We start from the raw sequence: 23,486 nt of genomic DNA on the forward strand, positions 1-23,486 counted from the left end.
CTCTTATAAACATTCGACAACCCAATAGGCAAATAAGACAAAAGGGGCCAACAAACTCTATCCTGCAAATAATACCTGTCATAGTCAAGAGCCTTGCAGCAGCATTAAAGCAGGTTTGAGCCATTGTCTCAATAGCGTCATTATCCTGTTTAGAAGTTGAAGACAGGGACATACAGTCTTTACGCATCTCAAACAATGGATACAGATGTGACCCTGCAGCTAACATGGTAAAGTGTGACATCCCAATTCATCGCCTTTGACGAATACATCCCTGTCAAGGCAACCAAGTATGCCACGGACACAAGAAAGAGGCGAGCAACCTGTGAAATGCGAGACGGTGCTTATTGTAGGCGTGTGTTAGGCCAAGAGGCCGGGTGCTGCGAAACACAGGTGCTACAGAAATACGACGCTGGATGTCTGGAGTCAGGCCAGAGATGCTACAGCTTTTAGCATCGCATACATGAAGGAAGAGCGGGAAAGGAAAGGAAAGGAAAGGAAAGGAAAGGAAAGGAAAGGAAAGGAAAGGAAAGGAAAGGAAAGGAAAGGAAAGGGATGGAGACGAAGAAGAAAGGAGATGTTTGCAACAGCTTAGCAGAGCTCATGCATATCTGTTAGCAAATTAGCATTGAAAGGCTACGTGATAGAGCTAGCACATGCTCGTGAGAGTGGAATCCATTAGCTTCAAGATAAAAGGAAATAAACACATCATTCATTTATAACCATTAAACATAAATCCAGATATTTGTCAAATTAACCGTGCTGTATATTACTTTAGACCCTGACTAAATCCTGAACGTGGCTTTCAATATTCTAATGAGTCCCACACCAAACAATCAGACCCCATACAATAGCTTGTAAATCCTCAGAAGGACGGCGTTATCTTATTTCCTGTCTGGGTGTTAATGTTAAAAAGAACAACGCCCGCAGGCTGTGGAAGTTTGTCGGAAAATAACACCAACAACTGCAAATATGTAATCTAATATTACTGCTGAAGAGGTTACATGAGCTAGCTTGTGAAATAATCGCTGCCGTTTCTTTTCTGATTTAGCAAAGGAGCAAGGAGACCGTCGTGGGAACGCCTTGAAAAATGTCTTTAGACGCCGTGAATAGAACAAACTAAGATGTCCTATGGGCGTCGGTGATTAAAAGTAAATTTAGACTGTGCCATCGTGCAGCTATCCGTGGTTGCATACGAAGGCAATCAACGCTTCAGCTGTCAGTCGGGAGAATGTACAGGGAGAACTTTTGACCCGTGGAGCTGAAGCTAGGCCCCTGGTGGTTCTGGCAGAAAAGCTGCACCATAATTCAGCGTCAAAGACTGAGGCGGAGGGGGTTAACCCGTCTCAGAGTTCACGTCACTAGTCAAACCTGCACTGCTGAGATAATCTCCACAATCAGCAGTCAAGGTTAACTGCCTTGGTAGCTTCAAAGAAAGTCATATTTCACACTCTTGACTCCAATAATATAACTCCTGAACTCATCGCCCCAGAACACTGTCTAATTACAGTATGATCTCAATATGATATTGTTGGTGCGCCTACTGGGAGAATTAGACTTTTTCTATTTTACGAACTGTCTGAAACAAAGTCTTATCAGCGTGTTACTATTTACACCCAACCTCTATGCGCTAGTTGTCAAATAGAAACGTTAAAAGCTCTGCCGAATGAGGAAGACAAAAAGCAGATGATTACGTTCCTTACCTTGTTGTAGTAATGAAGCTGGACGGAGTGCCACTGGCCATCACTGACCCCGTCCGGGATGTAGGGCGACACCGTGGTCTTCGTCTCGCCTGCAGAGGAGGGTGGTGGAGTTTGGAATAGAGAAAAGGAACAAGAGGGAAGACAGAAAGGGAGAGGATAGAGAGGAAACATCACAATCCGTTGCAAATACAACGTCAGAATGTGTACACCCTCAATATATTCATTTGTTTTACTTTTGGCGCACAGTCATTGAAATGCTAAGCTACAACAAGCTTGGCACATGTATGTAATATTTGCTTACTTCATCTAACTAGCTAATGTGATTACTAAATGAACATAAGCGTGTTTAATTTTCTTGTGAATACAACTTTTGATTCACAGCAAGATTGTGTTAAATTGTCTTTAAATAGTACAACTTGCTCGAATGCAAACAAAAACCTTTATTTAGCTTCCATTAAAGGCTAACTGCGTCCTATCTCGACTCACACAAACACACACAAAGATCATAAATCAAGTGTTGGGTAAGCCTGCATTAGTCTGCGCTATCGATGGCTCAGTGAGAAGATTGTAGAGCACAATGGCACCAGATTTACAGAAGGTTTAGGCTGTTTGTCAAGGGTAGGAGCAGCCCCGGCACAAATCCACCGCTTTGGAAATCAGTAAACACCGCAGCACAACCGTTCAGTGAGCGCCGATCGGAGGCCTACTTCAATCAAGAAAATCTGTGACATAGAAACACTTTCCCTCGGTCCTTTCCTCTTCAAGCGTGACTCACAATCTTAATTTGATGATTCATGCATTCAACATTTAGTCAGATTTCAGTTCTGAAGCGGGACTTGGCTCCTCTCCAAAGCAGGCTTCACCCAACATAATCACATTGAACTGGATTCCTCAGCTGTATGGCACCATGGGAAAGTAGTCGGAGTCTGAAAGCTACAGTCACCAGGCCAAAGAAAATTTGCTTGATCTACAATCCTACAGTTACAAGTTTTGTGGGTGTGTGTGTGTGTGTTTGACTGCATTTGATCGAGTATGAACGTGTGTGTCTGTGTGCGCATTCTCCCATGCATGAAAAACTGCTCTTTTGGTGTATGTGTGTGTGCCTTTAGTCTAGTTAGGTGTCTGTGCTATAAATCAATGTGGCAGCTGCTTTTAAAACACTAAAACACACCCATTTTCAGTTACTTTCTCATAAACGATCACGTTCAAACACTGGTACATTTGAATACAAGCACGCACAAACGCCCTTGTCAAAAGAAACCGCTCTTTGATAAGAAATTATTTGGCCGTCGCTGTGAAAGTCACTTTAGATAAAGTGCACTTTCACTCGAGGTAATGTGCTTACAATGTAGCTGATATCTGATACGCGACAATTACTTTTGAGCGGTCACGGACAAACACACACACGTTACGAGGCCTAACCTCCAGAGAAGGTGAGCTGAATCTGTTCATCGATGATCTCCAGGGCGATGAAGTCATGTTTCTCGTTGAACCTGCCATTGTAGAGCAGCAGAGCGTTTCTTTCCCTCGTGGCGAACCTGCGGAGTTGGAGGGATCAGTTAGGTGTTTTATTTTGATAGTCCAAAATAACACAACAATGAGCGTTCAGGCTGTCTCAGAAAAAAACCTGAGCGAATTCCAACTGTTTTCCTGTTACATTGCTAACTCAAACAGACCTGAACGATTGAAGACCTTGTGGAAAGCTTTATGACAAAAAGACTGAGGAGCTGTTAAGGAAAAGTCACTTGGAAAGGAAAGGCAGGATGTGTAACGCCGTTGGGCTGCAGAGAGGAAACAGTCCCCCTGCCTTAGATGATGCATGAGTGTCCGTGTATAAGAGTGGGGCAGAAACCTGGTAATGAGCCGGTACCTACTCATGTGTGTGCTCCATGAGGGACTGATTGTGTTTGCAGTGTAAGGTGAGGGCAGAGGAGTCAGGAGGCAGATGCCAGCGAGGCCGCGAGGGCAGGAAATCAGGATGACCATAGGCAAACACTGATAAGGGAAACTCATCACAAAGCCTTTCCTGTTTTCACCCCACTGTAAACCTTTCTCACCGCCACGCCGTCGATGAACTCACACTATCAAATCCATCTTACCTATCGCTGGTAACAAAACATGTGATAAATGTTTTTCTCTTCATAACATTTACAGAACAAGTGTTATAAACTTGGCAAACTGGGGTTGTTTGTCTCGCAGTTTGTGTGAGAGTGCGAGGAGCACACCTCATAAAGTTGCACATTCACGTTGGTTTTGTCCTGGCTTCCAGGTTCCCGTGTGTGTGTGTGTGTGTCTGAATGTGTGTACTCAGAGGAGGGAACTGAGACACAATGGAAAAGTGCGTACTTGTCTCGGCACGCCCCAGCTGACACACTTTAGCTGGCTGAACACAACTGTGTTTTAATTAGCATTTACTAGACACACCGCTACATGTATGGTAGCCACACTTCTGCGGCTGCGCTGCGTCTTTAGCACAGGACTTAAAATCAAACATAATTACTTTGTAATTTGTCGGCCATGTAAATTTTATGAATCTTAACTGATCATAACCTATTTAAATTTCTTATATGCATATTTTCTATTTTAATAAGTTGGTGTCTTTTTTTCTTAGCCCTCTCTCACCTGCAACCATTAGCATGTCTGTCTAACTAGCTTAACACAAACTTCTGGCTTGTAGTGGTTTATATCGTATGTCATTTAAATCTCGGTAAACTGTGAAAAAGCTGATTTCAACCGTAATACTGGAGCTAACATTAGTGTATTTAGCTATAATTAGCCAGGCTATAGTAGCTAAAATCTGCCAGTTATAGCTTTAGCTATAACTTTAGTTATAATTGGCAGATAATGTTATAGTTTTTAGCTCAATGGCATGCCGTTTCTTTAGATGACTGTAATATAAACTGTATTTCTGCCATGCAGGGACTCTTTTCAACAATGGAGCTAATATTAGCTCTTTCAGCAATTATTAACAAGCTCATAGCTCAGCACAGTTAGCTTTAGCCTAAAAATGCCTGCTGCCCTTTCAAAAAAAAAATTCAATTTGAAATTAGGGACACACTGTTTGTTTAAAAAAGATATTAAGAGTTATCTTTTTTTCATAATAAACTTTATGTGGTGTTTAGGTACTGTTTCAACACTGCTATAGCTTAGTTATAATTAGCAAGCAACAGTAGATCAAATTTGTCAGTTATAGCTTGAGCCTGAGAAACAATTGCTGCCTTTTCAAAATAAATATTTTTTTAGCCTAACTAGTCATAAAATACACTGTGCGTTTCGAAAGTATTAGGCAATTTCTGTTTTTAATTAATGGTAAACCGTACAGGAGCTTACATTAGCCCACAATCTGCCAGCTATAGCCTGCCAGTGCTAGCTTGAGCCTGAAAAATGACTGCCAGCTTTTTGAAAAGATTTTCGTTTGTTTAGCTCAAACTAAAAACATGTACACACAATTTATTCTTCTTGATTAGTGGTAAACTATATGTGGTGCAAAGAGACATCTTTCAACACTGGAGCTATTATTAGTCCATTTAACTCTTATTAGCAAGCTATCGCTGCCAAAATCTGGCACTTGCAGCTTCACCCTGAAAACTGACTGTTGCCAGTTACAAACAATTTTGCTTAGTTCAATATATAATGTATAATGTGCAAAGTATTATTAAAAAATCTCTACATAGGCGTCGTCAGTTGTCCTTATCTTCAACTCCAAACATACACTACCAATCAAAAGTTTGGACACACCTTGTCATTCAATTCAATGAGAAGGTGTGTCCAAACGTTTGACTGGTAGTGTAGGTATTAAAAAGGGAGTGTGTGTTTTTTTGTTTTGTTTTTTGTAATTGGTAATTGGCAAAGAATGAAGTAGAGAAGACATAAACTAAATAAAGTACTTACATGAAGGAAACAGTGAAGTGGAACCTCTGCCGCAGACCTCTGAACGTGATGAAGGACTGTCCAGGGAAGCTGCGGGTGGTCATCTCACAGTAGGGCTTCTCGTACTCCCCTGGCGGACACTGGCACATGAAACCACCCGCCAGCCGGTTGACACACTTGCCACCATTCTTACACACACCGGGTACACAGCGGCCCGATGATGCATTCAGCTCACAGTGCTCGCCTTAAAGATGAAATGGGTCATATCATTCAACCGTGTGTGTATAGTGGAAGACAGTTGAATCAGTGCAGCTCAGCGTATTGTGGAAGATAAATTGTGTGTTGGCGTCATATCATCTCATCAGTTTGTTATCGTTTCATCTTCACTGTGAAGCATGTCGTCCATCGTTGACTGAAATACAGACAGCCCACTGGAATTCAGTTGTTTAAACAAGATGCCTTTGATTATCAGTCAACCACATTCATACAGCTAACTCGTGTCTTCTCCGACAGAGTCTGCAGGTCAAACACTGCATTAACTTTCTGTTTTTAAAGTCCCCTTTTAAATCAGGAAAAGGCCCGTCTCCAGCTAAACATTAGCAACACTGACAAGGCTCTGTTTATAAGCCTCTTCTGGGAAGCACAGGTCTTTCCCTGAAGATAATTTGGCCATATTTGGAGAGAAGAGAGAGGATGGGCGATAAAGAGGAGTTAGAAGAGGAGTGGAACATAGGGAAGGAACTGCAATGGAGAAAGAGAGAAAAGAATAAAGACAGAGCTGAGACAGACTGAGACATTCCTCCATTAAGTATGATCTACAGCTGACCTCGTGCTGATACTTTTAACCTGTACAAAGATCAGATAATAGCTGATCGGTTAAATCCTTCTTACTACCACTCAAGCTTACGATTTAAAAAGTTTCAGAAAAAAATCTGCTTTTAATGAATACACTGCATTCCTGCAGCACCTCCACGCCCACGTTAACTAACCGTGTCCAGCATTTCCCACAATACTATTAGAGCAAACCCCACGTTTACAATGGCGATGGAAGCGGGAAATGCCCAAAAACCCAAATAGAATTCATATTTCTGTTTGCGACATGTCTCAAGAACTAAGAAGGCTTCCTTTTATTTACTAATGGACAACAGTTGTATCTGGCCTCTACTGTTCCTGGCCAATCATCCACTGGAGTATGAAGGGCAGGTCCACCAATGACTAACCAGCAGCATCAACTGCCTGAAATGCTAAAGCATGTTTTATCTGTTGCCCTAATCCTTCAATCTTTATGTTTTGTCTTTGACTTCCAGTTTTTTTAAAGCATGGACAAACCTTCCAGCAAACTAAATAAATAACTAACCAGACTAACCGGAGACTTTGGACTAGGTCATTGGTTACAAAGTTACCCTGACTGTGCCCCGACTGCAGCTATTTTCAAGGTGGACTGGACGTGGCCACAGGTTTGTCCTTCACTTGCTAAGTGTCTAACTGAGGCCGTTTATATCAGATTTATCATATTACATTATCTTATTTACTTTCGTTACAGAAATGGGTTCCGACATGGAAAATTCCTTCTAAATTACCATGCGGATCTAGGTTTTACCAAAATTAGCTGCTGGGCCCAGCTTCCTGGAATGAGATGGATGGACTTTTTTTTTCTGACTATAAAAATATTTGCGATAGGTGCCTTTGCGTTCCCGGGCAGTGTTGTGTGTCAACCTGCTGTCCAGACAAGATCTCTCAGTCCAGGTCACACACAGACCCCCAACACCACAGCTTGGAACCAGTTAATGGCCCTTCTCTCTGCAGCATAATCCTTTTTTCCGAGGGGGAATTATAAGGATCTGTTTCTCTGTAATGTATGAAACCCAAGGAGGTCAGAGTGGGCCCCCGCTGTCATCAGTCTCATAATGGCTCCTGATGGGCCATGACTATCTGGAGTTGAACTGTGACCTTCAAAGAGAGGACACTGAAATGTAGGTAAGGGGAATATGACGGGTGGGTGGAGAAGATGGGCATGGGCGGCAGCAGAAGGAGGCATGAGTGACATAGGCAGGTATAATCAGGTAATTACATCAGATAAGATAGAGGAAGAGAAAGAGAGAAGAGGCAGAGTGTTGGGAGAGACGGAGGGAGAGGCGGGATGAGGGCTGTCGGAGGCTCTCTAGACGCTATTAGGAGCGGAGACAGCCAGTCAGGTATCAGATGTACAAGGGGGGAAATATGGGAGGAAGATCACTGACATCGGGAAATATTTTGCAAAGTGATTTCAATGGGAACGATGAGAGGCTTACAAACTCTTCCCATAGTTCATCTACCACGTGAATGCTGTGCAGCTTCCAGGCAAAGATGAAGGTTTCTCAAAGTCAGTGTCAGCCATTCTTGGTGATTTCCTGGTACATGACTACCACCAAATGTTTATCCTATGGTCTTTTACAGAAACACTATGCGGGTCGGTCTCCACCAAAACCTCCTGAGGGAAATGAGCAGCTTTTTATATTCAAAACCACTGTCAGAAATATTCATGACACTTTAAGATCTGGTTTGGAAGGAAATACGCAGCCATTTATATTCAGTGCCACTGTCAGCAATATTTGCGATGCTTTTGCCTCCGTTTTGGTCTCCACCACCTTGAGGGAAATACGCATATTCTTCTAGTAGCTAGTTACTTTTACCTGTCCGTTTTTCAGCTCTGTTTGTTTTTTGCTAAAACCTCCCTGTTGCATCTGGAAATCACAAAGAATGTGGAAGAGGGAGTAAAACAGTATAGTCACAGTGTGGTATCGTTAAGTGGTGAGCCAAAACCCAAAATAAAAAAAAACACTCTTTGCTCAGGAATGCTGAGGAAGACGGCAAAGACAGAAGATTATTATTTGGGGTTTTCTTACAAATGTTTTCTTCAAAGCAGCTTTAAATTATGGCAAAAACAGATCTGTTAAGTCCCGATTATGTGCCGTGCTCAACGAATTAAATTATCTCAACACAATGACACAGGGCACAGCTTTCAGAAGCAGATGGCTTGAATAGTAAAAGCTAGTGTGAAAACCAAGTTTTATGGAGACAACAGAGAGTAAATGGTGAAGTTGCGGCCCAGAAAAGGGGGCTGTGTTAAGCAAAAGTTATCACAGCTGATGTGGCTTTGGTTAATGGGTTAACTGTCATTTGAGACTGATCAGGTTGGACCAGTGTAGTCGGCATTCCGCACACATCTTAAATCAACCCTACTGTATGTGTGTGTGTGTGTTTGTGTGTGTAGGGGGGGGTGGCTATAGCTGCAGCATTACAAAGCATGTTTGCGTTGTCTGCACCGGGGTCGACCTCGAGCTACAACAATAGGCTGCTTTTACAACCCGTCAGTGTGGTTTGGGAGTTTTGTTCAAGTCATCTAAACCATTGTCAGAATATGAGACGTGGCTAATCCTTACAATAGACTTACTACTGTGCTTTGTAAGATATCTTGTGTACGTGTTTTCATGCTCACCCACTATTATCTTGTATGGTAAACACAATACAGTTTTGGCCAAACGAGCAATTGGAGTTCTTTTCATGATCAAAAATACTACAAAACGTATGACTTCTTACACATTGATGGCTTTTATATATTACTTTTTATTTTTATTTGTAGATAACTTACCGGTGAAGTCTTCCAGGCACTCGCAGGTGTATCCTCCTTCCCGGCTGCGGCACCTGCCATTGTTCTTGCACGGCCCTGAATAGCAGAGGTCGATCTCAGTCTCGCAGTAGTCCCCGGTGAAGCCGACCGGACAGCGGCAGCGCAGCCCGTTGATGGGGTGGATGGGCCGGAACAGAACCGTGTCGGAGGCGATGAAGGGAGGGGAGCTGTCGAACTTCAGCACCGACACGCACTTCATATAGTTCTCACATGGCTCCCGCAAGCAGATGTTATCGTCAAATGGCAACACCTAGGCAGGATAACAACATTTAGTTCTGAGAATAGCACGCATGCCATGTTTATTCGAGGATTTTGACACAGAGTTTGCGTTACCTCCTGAGAGGATATGAGCCTGAGCAGGGTCCTGTTGAGGTAGATCTGCTCCTGCAGGTCCTCAGAGGGGAAGAACGTCCCCTTGCCGGCGGTACCACCGGGCTGCAGCGCCGAGAAGGTCACATTGAGGATGGAGCCTTGGACGTCCGTGTCATTTTGGATGTTGAACACAAACACGGCTTCACGCTTGGTGGAGAGCACGGCCGCCACACCCTCAAGGAAGAGGCTGAGCAGGGGAGAAAGGAAGCGCTCCTGGGACATGTTCTCCAGACGCACCGTGATGCTGTTGGTCAACATGTCGTCGGTGATGATGGTGACGCGCAGAGTGCAGAGGGCAACGACGCGATGAATGCCATCTGAAAGAAAGGAAGGAGATATTTGACTGTCACACGCTTTTTCTCTTCATACGGTGGTAAAAGAGCGACGGGGCCACAGGTTCAAAGAAAAAGAGACAGACATTTTTAAAGAAATCTTCTAACTTAATTAATCTAACATTCATCTGCACTCCCAGGTACAGTGACAAAAGAGCAAAACAAGCAAATTAGCCAAGAAATACCACAGAGACGTTTACCATCTTTAGACATGGGGCCAAGAAAAATCCAGGGAAGTGCAGTCTGAGTTATGGCGCTTATCACCAAAGTAGAGGAAGGTCACATTTAGCCAACCACAACACACACGTGTAAGCCAAAGATGATTCTACGGCTTCCAAGAATACATTTGAAAAAAAATCCTTCAAATTCCAACTTCTTTTCAAAATAAAAGATGCCAGCTCCTGTAAAAACAGCTTATAGAAGAATAATCGCAAAAAGGTAGTAAATTATCTTCACCTTTATTCTGACAAATATCATGTTGCACTTAAAGTAAAGTAAATTCCATCTTAAATAGAGGGAGTAACCTTTATTTCTAGATTAGTAGGATCTAATGTGGGTTAAGCCCAAATACCTCTACTACTTTCTCTACAGTGTGGCTTAACAGCTTGACTTGTTTACGGTGTAACACTTAAGATTGAATTAAGTAGTAGATGGTCGGTGTAGACTCGATCTTGTTGAAGCCAGGACTGGGAGTAATTAGATCAGTCAGGATTTCTGCTCCTGGGGGTGTTGGATGTGGCCTCATACATTCTTCCGTCACAACTGTAAGCTCTGCTGTCCATGAAGGGGAACAGAAGGCTATAGGCAGCAGAGGACACAGGCAGGGTGAAATACAGCTGACAACAGGTGGTGGGGCCAGATGAAATTCACAGAGGGGGGATAATACTGTTGAAAAGACGCAGGGAGATGGGTCCGATTGCACAGCTTCGCCGCACCATACTGAGCCGGTCGTATGTGTGTGGGGCAAAGGGGTCACGGTGAGGTTCGGTCACAGGTGCCCTGTCACTCTCAAGCAAATATGAGGTCAGTCCTCAGGACTGTAAAGTCTCCTTGAACACAGTCAAATCAGGGTGTGGACAGGCCGGTTCACGGTGCTAGCCTCTGGCTAACTGCTAACCGGACTCCAGGTCAACTCCAACGCGCTAGGACAAATACCTCAACATTAGAAGCAACATGAGGGTCAGTTAGTTTCATGGTGCCAAGTTGCTGCTAGTTCAGGGCTGGTATAAATCAAAGTGCATGGGTGGTATGGAGTGGAAAAAAGCCCAAGTACAACATATATCAACTAGTCACTCCGCAAGACAGTGACATTAACCGGCAGCTGTGGGATATTGAGCTGCTGTAATGTGGCGGAATGGATGCTCATTCAACACTGCGCTAACAGAAGGGCTGTCTGTTGGCTACTGTGTTTATTTCTCTAAAGAGCTCCACACCTGTTTCTCACTGTGTGTGTGTGTGTTATCCCACTTGGCAGTAGAGATCCATCACCTGGCACACTCGGATACACAAATCCTGCACGGACTCCGTACAATGGGGCAGAGAAAGTGAACCGTTGAGTGTATACAGTCGTACTTGGACGCTACACGCAGACATATGGACGCACACTCAACGCCGACTCAAAACATTACACCAGTTGTGTAAAGTCACATCATCAGATGACTGTGTAACTGAGTAGGTCCTGACACAATCTGTTAGCGCCGGGCCTAACTAAACACAACGGCGCGGCCCCGCGCCATACATAAACACGCCTAAGTTCACATTTACATTCTCTTTCTACACCCAAACAAACAACAAAAAAAACTCCTTTAAAAACTCAGTGACATGGGACTTCAACACCTATTGTCAACTTTAAAAGCACAGCAGGCTCCATTATTAACAGAGGCAGCACAGATTACTACTTTCACAGAATGGGAGGGGTTCTGAACTATCGGGGTAGTCTGGCTGGCACGAGGCGGAGGCGGAAAAAAATCAAGAAAATTAGAGACAACAAACAGAGCTGTTGATGGCGGAGGCAGATGATCCAAAGAAAACACAGACCTTGGCAGAAAAGGACACAGAAAAATATCAAGTAGAATTTATGAGGCAGAAAAGGACAAAGGCTGCGTTCAGAAAATCCACACGATCACGCCGCGCCAATTATAATCTACTCAGTGTGACCTGTCAACAATTCAAATTGCGACATGCTAACCAACACCAGGCACCGATACTTCACTTCACAATTTTCCAAGATAGTTGTTTGCTTCCTTTCTCTTTCCAGGGGCATCCCAGCCGCCACTATTTAAAGAGCCCACCAGCTGCTAGCACAGGATCACACACACATGAAGAGGATGGGCTGGACTCTGGAAAGGGTGTGTCGGGGGCAGACGCCGTGGAAAACAACATTCTGTGTGTGAGAGAGGACGATGCCACACACACACACACACACACACACACACAGACCTACGCATATATGCACCAACACGCATGGGTTTAACAGGGCTTATTACGACAGAGAGCGTTTGAACAGACGACTCTCTGAGCAAAAGCAAGCTAAAAGTATTAAAGTGAAGTACGGTGTTCAACAACAACATGATATCAGTTCAGTTGGACTGGTCAGTCCCAGTAATGACCGCCAATTTACAATTCACACTCAGATTCGATGGCCTGGTGTAACTGGATTCGTTTAATATCAGATTGTGAGCCAGAACCTTATTCTGGGATTTCATCATGGGGCGGGTTTCAGCTACTACTAGAAGAAAAATAGCTCTGCCCGCAACTGGATAGGCCGACAACCAATCACAGCAGCAAACTATGTGGCACGCACTTCTTGACAAATGCCGTAATAGCTGATAACTGTTTGTCCTTTAAAGTTATTTATCCATCAATATTGTTTTTAACGACTGATGCGATAACGGAAAGTAGACACGACTTCCCTGACAAGAGGTATTTTGATGATGCACCATAGGATTTATGACTACGTAGCTGTTGCTCACCACATAATCCGCACAAACGATTTGATTGGGCCGACAGATTTTGAAGGGCATGACGAGGTCCCACTGAATTTTCATATCGTGGGCCGGGGAACCTTCGGGCCAGCCTCCAGGCTAGGGATTAGCTAGTTTAGAGTGAGATATTCCCTAGTCTCTTTCCAATCATTTGCAGTTGCATTAATTATTGACAAAGAAAATGGCGACTGCCAACAGACCACACATTCAGCACTGCAGGTGTCGAAGGCTGCAGGCGCGATAAGAGCGGTTAATGAGCCGCGAAGCAAGACCCACTTGTGTTTGTTCGTGGGGACAAGTGACCACACACTTGTGCACACATGCAGACGCGCAAAGAGGTAATAAATGCGTCGATCAACTGTCGGGGCGCTTCCCTAACCGCATAGCTCCCACTCTCTCGCAGGGGTCTGCGGTTTGCGCTGGTCGTAATCAGCCCAGACCCTTGACACACACATTGGGACCAGCTGTCGCCGTGAGTGACGAGCACATACAGCTTTTAACAACACACAAACGCCTATCTTAATCTTAATCGATAGGTGTGCATGATAGGAAGGGCTACGGCCTGAAATGTGACACTCAGAACTACAGTAGTTTGATTTTCTGTTTGGTTTTCCACAAAGAATAGCAGCGCTAATGAGGTTATAATGTGAAAACACGTGAGGCACAGAGGTTTCTACTCGGGTGGGCAACCCTCCCTCTGCCCAACTCCACAGTGTAAGATCAACACCAGTGTTTAGTCAGTTAGTTAGTGAGAGGGATGGTCAGCAAAAAACAAACAAGACATTTGTAGCTCTGGCAGGTTTCAGAGAGGTGACAAGCCCACCACAGAGACACACACTTCACTCCTTTCAAACACAACTCCCGCCTCACCTAAAACCCCACTGAAAGGTTTAATCCACCCTTTGTATATCAGATAACAGAACTGCTTTTTGTTTTCATTTTACCTCCATTGTCTTCTGATGAAGGGGCTAACAGAAGACACCAGTTTTTACTTAAAAAAATAATCTTCTCTCTTAAGGCATTCTCAGCTGATGATGTTAATTCCATCCTGCTGACTTTTATCACGACCAAAGAGAAAAGCGACTGAGAGCTTTAAATGTTACAACCACAAGGGAGGCCCGCTATTATGAAAGCAGGAAGCCTGTATGACGGGGCATTGTGAAAATTCTCTTTATTCCACCTTTTTTTTTTTTTTTTTTTTTACAACCCTTTTTACTGGCCAGTTAAAAAGTTTTCGAGGGGAGCTGCCAATGAAAACGGCTGTCACGTACTTTCAAATCCCAAGGAGCAGCAGGAAACTCTCTCCCTCTTTTATTCTTTCATTCACCTCTTTCTCCGTCCCTCTGTCTGCCTTAGCAGAAAAGGTTTCAAATATTTGAATCTACACAAAGCCTGTAACCTGAGAGTCTCCCGACCAATCACCGGGCAGAAACTAAACTGCTAGCCCCTCCCACTTGGTCACACCTGAACACCTTCAGGAGGGGCTGACAGACACCACGGTCGCCTTCACAGGTGATCTAACACACAGGATGGAGCAACATTCCTTCTTTTCTATTTGTTTCTTTTCTTTTTAAGGCCGAACAATAGGAAGCCCTGCCCATAAAAATAACATATCTGCTCTGATCTCAATTCAGTGATCTCTCTTGTGCTTCTTTATGAGCCAGCACTCCATTAAAACTTTTTAAGTTTTCCTCAAAGGAAGCATTGACCCCCCCTCGCAACAGTAACTGCAACCGTTTTGTTTCGGGCTCCAACAAAACGTCAGGCCTCATCTCCTTTTCTTTCTCACGGCAAGCAGCGCCAACATCAGATCGCGTATCAGCAGCCTGCAGACACACCGAGATACATCCTGTACGCCCCGAAGCGACCCGCTAAACGCAGATCGCAGTGAAGTCGTCGCAATCCGGGCATGTCAGTCAAAAGAAACAGAGCCGGCTCTACAGAAATCAAGCAAGAACGGAAAATGGAGATTTGTGAGAGCAGAAAAGTGAGGGGACTGGAGCTGCGAACGTTTCTAAAATGTCAAAATATTGACATCGTTTAACATGAGAACGAACAGAGGACTGATCGTATGCAGCGTTTCGCGGTGTTCATAAAGCATTTGCGCAAAAACGAGGATCATGCATCAAGATGCTTATGTTTCCGGCTAACCTTTCTTGCAGCTATTGTTACGTTGAATATATTGTTATTTATTTTCCTCAGTGTTCCTCCATTTAAAAATCCAAGAAGAAAGAGCAGCTGCGGCAGGTGCTGCGTTTAAATCCTTTTACGCGCTGTCACGCTTCTCACAATTGCTTATTTACTCTATCAGATAATGAAACATCAACAAATTTTAGTTCCGCATCCCATCTGAAAGCATATATGGAACATACGGGGCAGGTGTTTGCTATTCTGCCTGAGCTTAGATGAAGACAGAGATACCGCTTCTACATCGGCCACTCGCATATGAAGCTACAGATCAGTTAGCGTCAGGAGAAAGAGGGGGAACTTTTCAGGTTCTGTCGAATGAAATAAAAAACTTGCTACCAGATCCTATAAAGTTGACTAATTAACACATAATATGTGCGAATCTGCTGGTTGAAATCTACAGTTAACACCTCGTTTTTAACCGGGGTCAGGTGTCATGCTAAGCTAAAGCAAGCTAAGCTAACCGGCTGCTCGCTGTAGTCATTCATTTACAGTTCTTGGTGCAAACTGTAAGCAGCACAAGGATGACTCTTAGTTCCCTAAACTGTATTGTTGTAGTTCAATGTCTGTCTAAATGAATCCATCAGTGAAATAAAGCTCAGCAGTCGGCACATTTCCACTGCCAGACCTTTCCCCGGGGAACCAGGAACCTTTGATCGTAATGCTTTGACCACAGGGGACCTGGGTCTAGATTAAGGTCTGGAGATAAATATTTGATCTTCCTCAAAATCACTTCTCGCATGGTAGTTTCAAAAGCACAGGAACTTTGGAGGAACTTTTGTTGCTAATTTGACAGATTCTAGCATTTGGGGTTTCTTGAATCGAGTTCTGTGTTCTGTGAATTCTTTTTCCCCCCAACACAGACTTGCTGTGACCTCCACGCTTGCTGTTATTGCAGCGTCGCCGCTTTATACACAGGCGTTGTTTTATTTTGCATTGCTGGCAACCACTCAGCTGTAACAGAGCAGATTGTTGTGTAGCTGCATGCAAAAATGGTGCGAACAAACATTTCTCACTTTTCAAACAGGAACTTTATTTTGCCGAATCTATCCTGGGTGTTAGACTGCAGTGAAATCACAGAACACAAACAGTTTGCTCTGTGGACTAAGGAACTGTACAGTTCCTTGAAAAAAAAATAAATCAGTGGGAGTAAAGGCTCTAGGAACTAAGGGGATATGCAACTAGGCTTAGACTAGATTAGCCCTGGAGGGGTTAAAAAACAAATCTCCTTGGATATAAAAGTATTCAGCAGCTAGTGTTTCAAATTTTCCCATCCTAAAGGAAGTTTATTTGTTTAACTTCAACCGTAACAAGTGATGATTTCAGAGGCAAACAGGGGCTAAGCATGGGTGGATGATTGATCACAGGAATGCCAGTGGGCAGCAGGTTAACAGATAGAGAAAAAGAATGATTGATGGGCTACAAGAAAGAAATCTGTAAGACAAGACTGCCACTGCATTGTATTAAAAACAAAAAATTTCGGTTCTAGCAATCTCACAAAAAAAGTCTGGACGGAAAACGCCCCCAAAACTTTGCTAAAGTCCAATCCTGGCAAAAGACACCTCGATATCGCCGTAATCGCAGCTTCACATGAGAACTGACAAGAGCCACAGTTCTGCTCTTCAGCAACCTGTCATCCTACACTCAGCACCGGGTATCTGTGGTCACTTGCCTCCACGTGCATTTGTGTGAGCGAACACATTTCGCTCATATCTGGAAGCACTCAGCGAAAGCTCCTCTCATCTCTTGCCACAAGCTGGAGGCCATATTTTCCTCAGGTGTGCCCATCACCGCTCACCGCCTGATCAAAGTGTCGCGGACGGTGGGGTTAAGCTTTGAACACTCACGTCAGACGCGCGGAGATCAACGTGATGGACGCGCAGGCCCCCGCCGGGAGCCAGATAGGGGTGAAATATTTGGAAAAGGGAGGAAAGCAGTGAACGGAGAGACAGCGAAAGAAATGGGAGGACGGTGAGGATATACAGTCTGTTATTTCATACGCAGCATGGGTATGATGTGGGGGAATGAAAACAGCAATAAAGAACTCGAGGGAGAACACGACGTGTGTCAGAAACTGTTTATCACTTCCATCTTCTAATGTAAGAGGCTGATAACAGGGGCCGGTACCACACAAATTACATTTGTGACTATACATCATCACACCACTGAAAACACTCCGGGGGCCAGTCAAGCCCCTCTGCGCCTCTTCTTCGTCGCCTCTTCATCCTTCTCTCAGTATACCGACCACAGCAGCAGGATTAGTTCCCTTTCCCCCTGTTTCTCTTTGAGCTTTCACCGAAGACGAAGTGGCAGCCGGCACACAAAAGGCTCCTTTCACCCCGGGACTGAGTGGCGGCGGAAGAGGAGAGGAGTGCGGGGTGAGGTCCGGGCCGGGTGTGCGACGGGAATGTCAGGAGGATAACACCCCCGGACCACAGCCGGAGAACAGGTGGGATTACACGCGGGCGCGCCGGCTGAACCGGGATCAAGGAACTGAACCAATCAGACGAAGCGCAAACGGGTGGGACGGCATCCCACTTGTCCCCGAATGTCCCATAAAACGAACATTAAGCTCGCAACGCACAAATGTACGGTGAACTTTAGAAAACGCCTACAAGTTTCTTTCTGCTGAATTTGTTCATGGGTAGGCCGAGTGGTTCTCACTTCTCAGTTGATGCCACCAAGGCTAAAAACTGAGTGCACACTGAATGAGCCCGAATGTGTCAACTGCACCATCCATTCCGGTCTGAGACACTTCTTACACCAATGTAATGTAAAATAATGAACAGCAGCGACATCAGCTCCATCTGAGGGTTATGTCCACACCATAGGTCCATACTGTTGACAAGGGTACTTGTAAAAACAAGGAAAAACCTCAGGATAGACAAATGTCTTTTAAACAAATCTTAAAAAATCTTAGAGTTTAACTGGTTTAATTTGTACGGTTTCTATGTCCTAAGGCAAAAAGTGAAGACCGGGGGTCTCAATCCCCTCCCTTCTCTGTGACGCAACGATCTGAAGCCTCTGGCTTGGCACACGAGGGAGTTCAGAAGCCTGCACCGCCGTATCAACTTCTCCTCCACCTTCACCTTCGAGCAGAATGGACTTTCACAAGCCCCACACAAGTGTCCTTAGTGGCTGTACTTAAGCAGAGCACTGAGGGGCATCAAGTGCCAGGCCAAGAACCGACCCGGCTAGAATATCTATGTCCCATTTAGGATCCCTGGGAGAGAGGGGTGAAAAGAATAGGAGCACTGTTCCTTCCCAGACAATACTAAACGAGCCCGGATGAGGAGGTCAGACAATGCAAAAAGAGAAGCCCGACTGAACGGCTGTTTTTTTTTGGTGCCTGAGGGCTGACTGGTATTAGTGCACTTGTTAGTTCATCACCTGCTCAACAACTGCCAAAAAAATGGTAATTAATCACATAGCAGAGAGGCCTGGATCAGTAAAGTGCAGATGTGGACGCGAGACTTAAAGCGCGGACGAGGAGGAGGAAGAAAAGGCATCGGTTTGCTGTTGTGACAAGGTTTCTGACGATATGCTCAGCAGCTGGCAGTGTACAAAACAACCAGACAAGTTTGAGAACCCCGGGGACTGGGACAAAAAAAAAGGGAACACAGGAAGAGAAAGAGAGCGGAAAAAAGAATTAACCAACAAACCTGTGTAAATCAATGAGAAGTAAATTCTTTATCTGCTAAACTGGGCGAGTGTCATGCGGCGCTAACTTCGCCCGAATCACACAAACTCAATTAGAGGTTTTCAGAGCACAACACCAGTTGTGTTGCACATCATCAGACTCAGAGAACACACAGAGGCCTGAGTGCGCACAATTAACGGGAAACAAAAGCACTATCATATCTCTCTCGGTGCGGCACCGCTTTCATAATCGATTTTAGGACGCTGTTAAATCCACTTAGCTGCTCCACACAAACACTCGCGACTCCCTTTCTCCCTTCACATGTCCGTCCCCCCTTTCCCTCCTGAGCCAGTTAATCAAGTTAAAGCCCTCCACTTCCTCTTATTAAAGGTTCATAGGTCACAGCTTCCAGGTGTCGTCTGGCTCTGTTTGCACTAGATGATGGCAAAAGAATGAGAGAAGCCCCTTTAGGCGGTGACGGTCTACCCCACACAGTCTGAAGGTAAGACAGAAATCACCCAGGGACTGCTTCTGTGTCTCAGACTGACAACCGAGAGACAGTTTAATTGGAGGTTTCTGTTATGAAATGCACTTTAAGAGTCGGTTTTAATTCATCACGCCATGTTATGCGATTGTCCTCAGAGGACTTGCATCAGGTGCCACAGTTTGTTTTGCATGCCGTCTACGGTTTCGCGGCTGTAGTAGGTAACTGACAAAAGTCGTAGATTTGAGGAAGAGAAAGCGAGAGTAGAGACCTTGTTACACTTTTGCAGGACAAGCCCGAGCTTGTGCTCTAAATTACATCCAGCAGGTATTTCTAGACATCATGTAAAAACTAGAATGAGTATCATTAAGGCCCGTCAGAGATGGGGAAAAGTATCCAAGTACACCCACACAACATTTACATAAAGGCAGTGACACACCAAGCCGATGACTGGGTATTTGCCGGTGTTGGTCTGTTGGTGAGCTCTTTTGTTTTGTGTGTCCCGCAACATTGGCAGTAGCTGGAAGCCCGTTGGCAGCTTTTCAGCCGAAAGAGAGATCACCGTGACTGTTTGGAGTGAATAAAACAGAACCCCCTGATCTGAGTTATTTCCTTTTACGTAGGCGCAGAACCCATGCGGGAGCCGGCCGTTGGCTTCCAGCGTTCTCAAGTGCGATTTTTTGGTCTTGGCGAATGCTACGTCATGGTCGACCTCGTTTTCCGGCAGTTCTTTGATGACGCTTTGGTGCGTACTGCCCACAGAACGATTTTGACTGTAGAAAATCCGACTTTATTTGTTTGATAATTTTGAATAGAAATGCAATCATAAATAGTAAACCACAAAAACAGTCAATTTTTTCAGTTGTCCTGACCTAATAAACCCAACTACAAATGGGAGAAGTCACCAAACCCCACTGGGTGGAACTACTTTTCAGATATGTAGATTTTCAGATACACATGTATCATTGGTATATGTAGTGTTGGCATAGCTCGCTTGTTCTCATGTATCACCATGGTCCTTTCAGCCTGTGTGTGGCAGCTGATTAGTATTAGCAGTATTAGATCTTACTTAAAGCCGCTATTCAACAGATCACACAAAGGTGAAGAGTCAACTGGGCCTTTCTCTGGTCCGTAGGAGGGAGTCACTCAACTATAACCAGGAATGCACAACCACACACACACACACACACACACACACAATCTGAAGGCAGTGCACCCTAGTCAACAGTTGGTCATGCTCTGCACACGCGATATCCTCACACAGAAACACATGCACTCACATTTCAGGCTGCTCATGTAAACAAATATATATGTGTGCACACAAACAAACAAAAACAGAAAGGCAAATCAGCACTTAAACACAAATCCTGGGTTTATACGCACACACCGCTCCTCCTCTTCCGCACTCTCGAGCATTGATCCCGTCTGATAAGGTAACAGAGGACAAATAGTCGGTCCGGCGGGGTCGCGCACGGATCAAAAGCCTCCTCGCAGGTCGACCCGCGCGGCTCTCTTAAGAGCTACCCAGCCATGAACGGCCTAATAGGACCCAAGTATCTGTTACACTGACACTAGAGATCCTGTCTTTCTCTGTTGTTATTGGTTGCGACCTCCCCTCAATCATCCGAGCTTTTCCTCTGTGAATTTCTCATTCAGTTTTTATTACAGAAACTATTATTGGAAAATATTAGAATTCGTGCCGCCAAATTAGATTTTAAAGATGAATAAATGTTATTAAAAGAAGTAAGTGGACAATAAAGAAAAAACGATATTTTAAATATATCCAATAAAAAATCTTTTTTCTTTTTTTTTTTGAAATTTCCCGACTGACTGATTTTCCTTTCTGTGCTTTTCTTTCACGTCTCCAACTCTACTTTTCTCCGTCTCTTTCTCTCAGAGGAGGTGTCAGGTTACAGTTATTGTTGGTGCTGGTTACTGATAAATAGGGTGCCTAGTTACCAGCCGGCGCACGATTGGCTCTTTTCAACAAAGCCGAGCAGAAGAAAGAAAAAAAAAGAAGAAAAAAAGGAGCGGGGCAAGTGTAGAGGGGGTCGCCCATGGAGACCATGAAACTTGTGACAATTTAAACAGACTCTAATCTTCTAGGCGCTTGTGTGTGTTCGTCGTGCGAACGCTTCACTGCTGCGCAAGGGGGCAAACTCGGGAGACACTGACCCCTCCGACACCCGTGAATACCCCCATCGACACCTGCTCGGTGCCTGCTGTTTACCCCCATCCTGAATCCACCCCTGCTGGCATTAAGCTGGGCCTCTGCCAAACCCCTCCCCCTTAGAAAGACGCCGCCTGCCCAAGTGAAGGGACTGTTAGGCTAGAAATGATCTCACCCAGAAATCTGCCATTGTCTTCTCTCAACTGAAAAAGTCTAAAACACCTTCCTTCGACTTAAACTCAGCAAAGTTTGTCAATGCTGAGACAATATCTTTTAATAACTAGTTCATTGTATGAATGGGGAGGACGCCACCTCCCAAAAATCCCAGTGTGCTCCGTGTTGTTTCAACACCAGTAGCCGTGAACAGACACTACCCACAATTATGCACCAACCCTACCGTTTTTTTTTTGTTTTTTGTAGTTTTTTTGTTTTTTTGCCACCGCCCACACCACAGATTTAACCGAAGAGTTGGACAGGGGTGAAACTGAGGATGAAGGCGACCATGATAAAGTTGCTTCTTCTTGGGGCCATTAGCTAGTTGTGCAGCAGGTGTAGAGAAGGAGGGATTTTAGTGTTTCCATGAAAAAAAAAAAAAAATACATACACCCTCAAGTGCAGGATGAGTCATCAACATTCTTTGCCTTATTCAATGAAGTGACAAACTCTAACACACCTTCACCAACTACTTTTTTTTTGTCTTTGTATGCCAGATATCAAGTGAAACACTTCATCAAATGTACTTTTTAGAGACGTACTGTGTAATGACGAAAAGCTAAGTTGATTAAAGCAGGAAAGTCCACCTTATTTAGATCACATTCCACTAGTAACAGACATTTCCGCCCCTTTTCTGGGTTAAATACACACATGACATATGTCAGGTTGTCTCATTACGAGCGTGAAAAGAATACCTGCCATTCCTCGCTTTATGTCAACTATCAACCCTCATTGAAGGAAAGTGCAAATCGAACTTGGAATAATCTGGCTAGTTTTACAAAAGCATGCGGCTGTAATTGTTAGTTTTCACTCCCAATTAGCCACGGTTAAACTCCCCGACCGCCTCGACCTCTGTTCTCCTGTCAAACATTCGAGGCCTGGAGGCTTGCTTTCAGACCTGCCGTCGACTTCAGGAAGTCTAGAAAAACCCTATAAATTGTTAATGTATTAGCCGGAACTTTGAGGCTGTCAGAGGGAGAGTGAAAGCTAACAATTATGAGCGGATGACACCGCAAGTGCTGAGCAGTCACATTTGCAAAACACACCGAGACTCCTTCAGACCTGGGTGGTCTTTAAATTTTTTTCTTAAAAGTCTTAACAAGTACACTCACATCCTGCTCCCAGATATAAACGCATGCATCATTAGCGTGGGCTTAGCTTTCTGGGAGAATGCACTCCTGGCGCTTCTTGCTAATTGCCCTGATTGACACATGGCATTAACATATGTTGCGTATCAGCTGTTCAGATGCTGCTGGCTGGTTGGTCACCCGGCCAAACTCGCTCAATGACTCATTCATGAATGGGCTCAGTGTTTAAGTCAGCCGTGCAGTCAGTGAAGCAGTCAAATTCATTGATTCATTCACGCATCCCGCCCATCGGTTAGTCACCGAGCGGACCATCCAGCCAGCAGACGTGTCCAAACTGACGCAGATGTCTCATGTGCTTGGACCCTGCCAGCCCACCTGGAGCTGCTGGCTGCCAGATGAACCTCTTTATGTTACTACCCTCCCTCTCTGGTCCCCGCCCCACCTCCGATCCGGGGCCGGCATGGAGCCACATCTGCAACATCTTTTCTAGAGTGGCTCAGGTGCGTTTCACTCCGCGTGCTCTCTTTGAGCTTCACTGGTCGAGGCCTTTGTCGTGCTGATATCCTCGTAAAGTGAGGCAGAAAAAAAAATCCAGAGGGAAAGCGGATTGAGAGAAAGAGCAAATAAAGGTAGAATAATGCATCATCGATAAAAGCGTAGCACGAACAAAAGCTTTTGAATAGAGACCCTAACCTTTACAAGTGTATAAGCGGTAACAAATGTCCAGAGGTGGAAGACTAGTGTGGAGAAAACCGGAGCGGCACGGTTGAGCGGAG

At 44.6% G+C, this 23,486-nt stretch overlaps 1 protein-coding gene across 5 annotated transcripts in view; it reads right to left on the bottom strand.

Moving 5' to 3' along the window:
* Positions 1–23,486, bottom strand: part of celsr1a (cadherin EGF LAG seven-pass G-type receptor 1a) — an 80,505-nt gene that overhangs the window by 35,435 nt on the left and 21,584 nt on the right. For all 5 annotated transcript variants that reach the window (XM_047575518.1, XM_047575517.1, XM_047575516.1 and 2 more), the window contains exons 2-6: positions 9,574–9,929; positions 9,202–9,490; positions 5,592–5,814; positions 3,123–3,238; positions 1,701–1,789 (exon numbers count right to left, since the gene is read on the bottom strand). In XM_047575518.1, coding sequence (XP_047431474.1) covers positions 1,701–1,789; positions 3,123–3,238; positions 5,592–5,814; positions 9,202–9,490; positions 9,574–9,929 — 1,073 coding nt within the window. The remainder of the gene's footprint in view (positions 1–1,700; positions 1,790–3,122; positions 3,239–5,591; positions 5,815–9,201; positions 9,491–9,573; positions 9,930–23,486) is intronic.

The sequence above is a fragment of the Mugil cephalus genome, chromosome 22, assembly GCF_022458985.1.
Source record: "Mugil cephalus isolate CIBA_MC_2020 chromosome 22, CIBA_Mcephalus_1.1, whole genome shotgun sequence".
Lineage (NCBI taxonomy): Eukaryota > Metazoa > Chordata > Actinopteri > Mugiliformes > Mugilidae > Mugil > Mugil cephalus.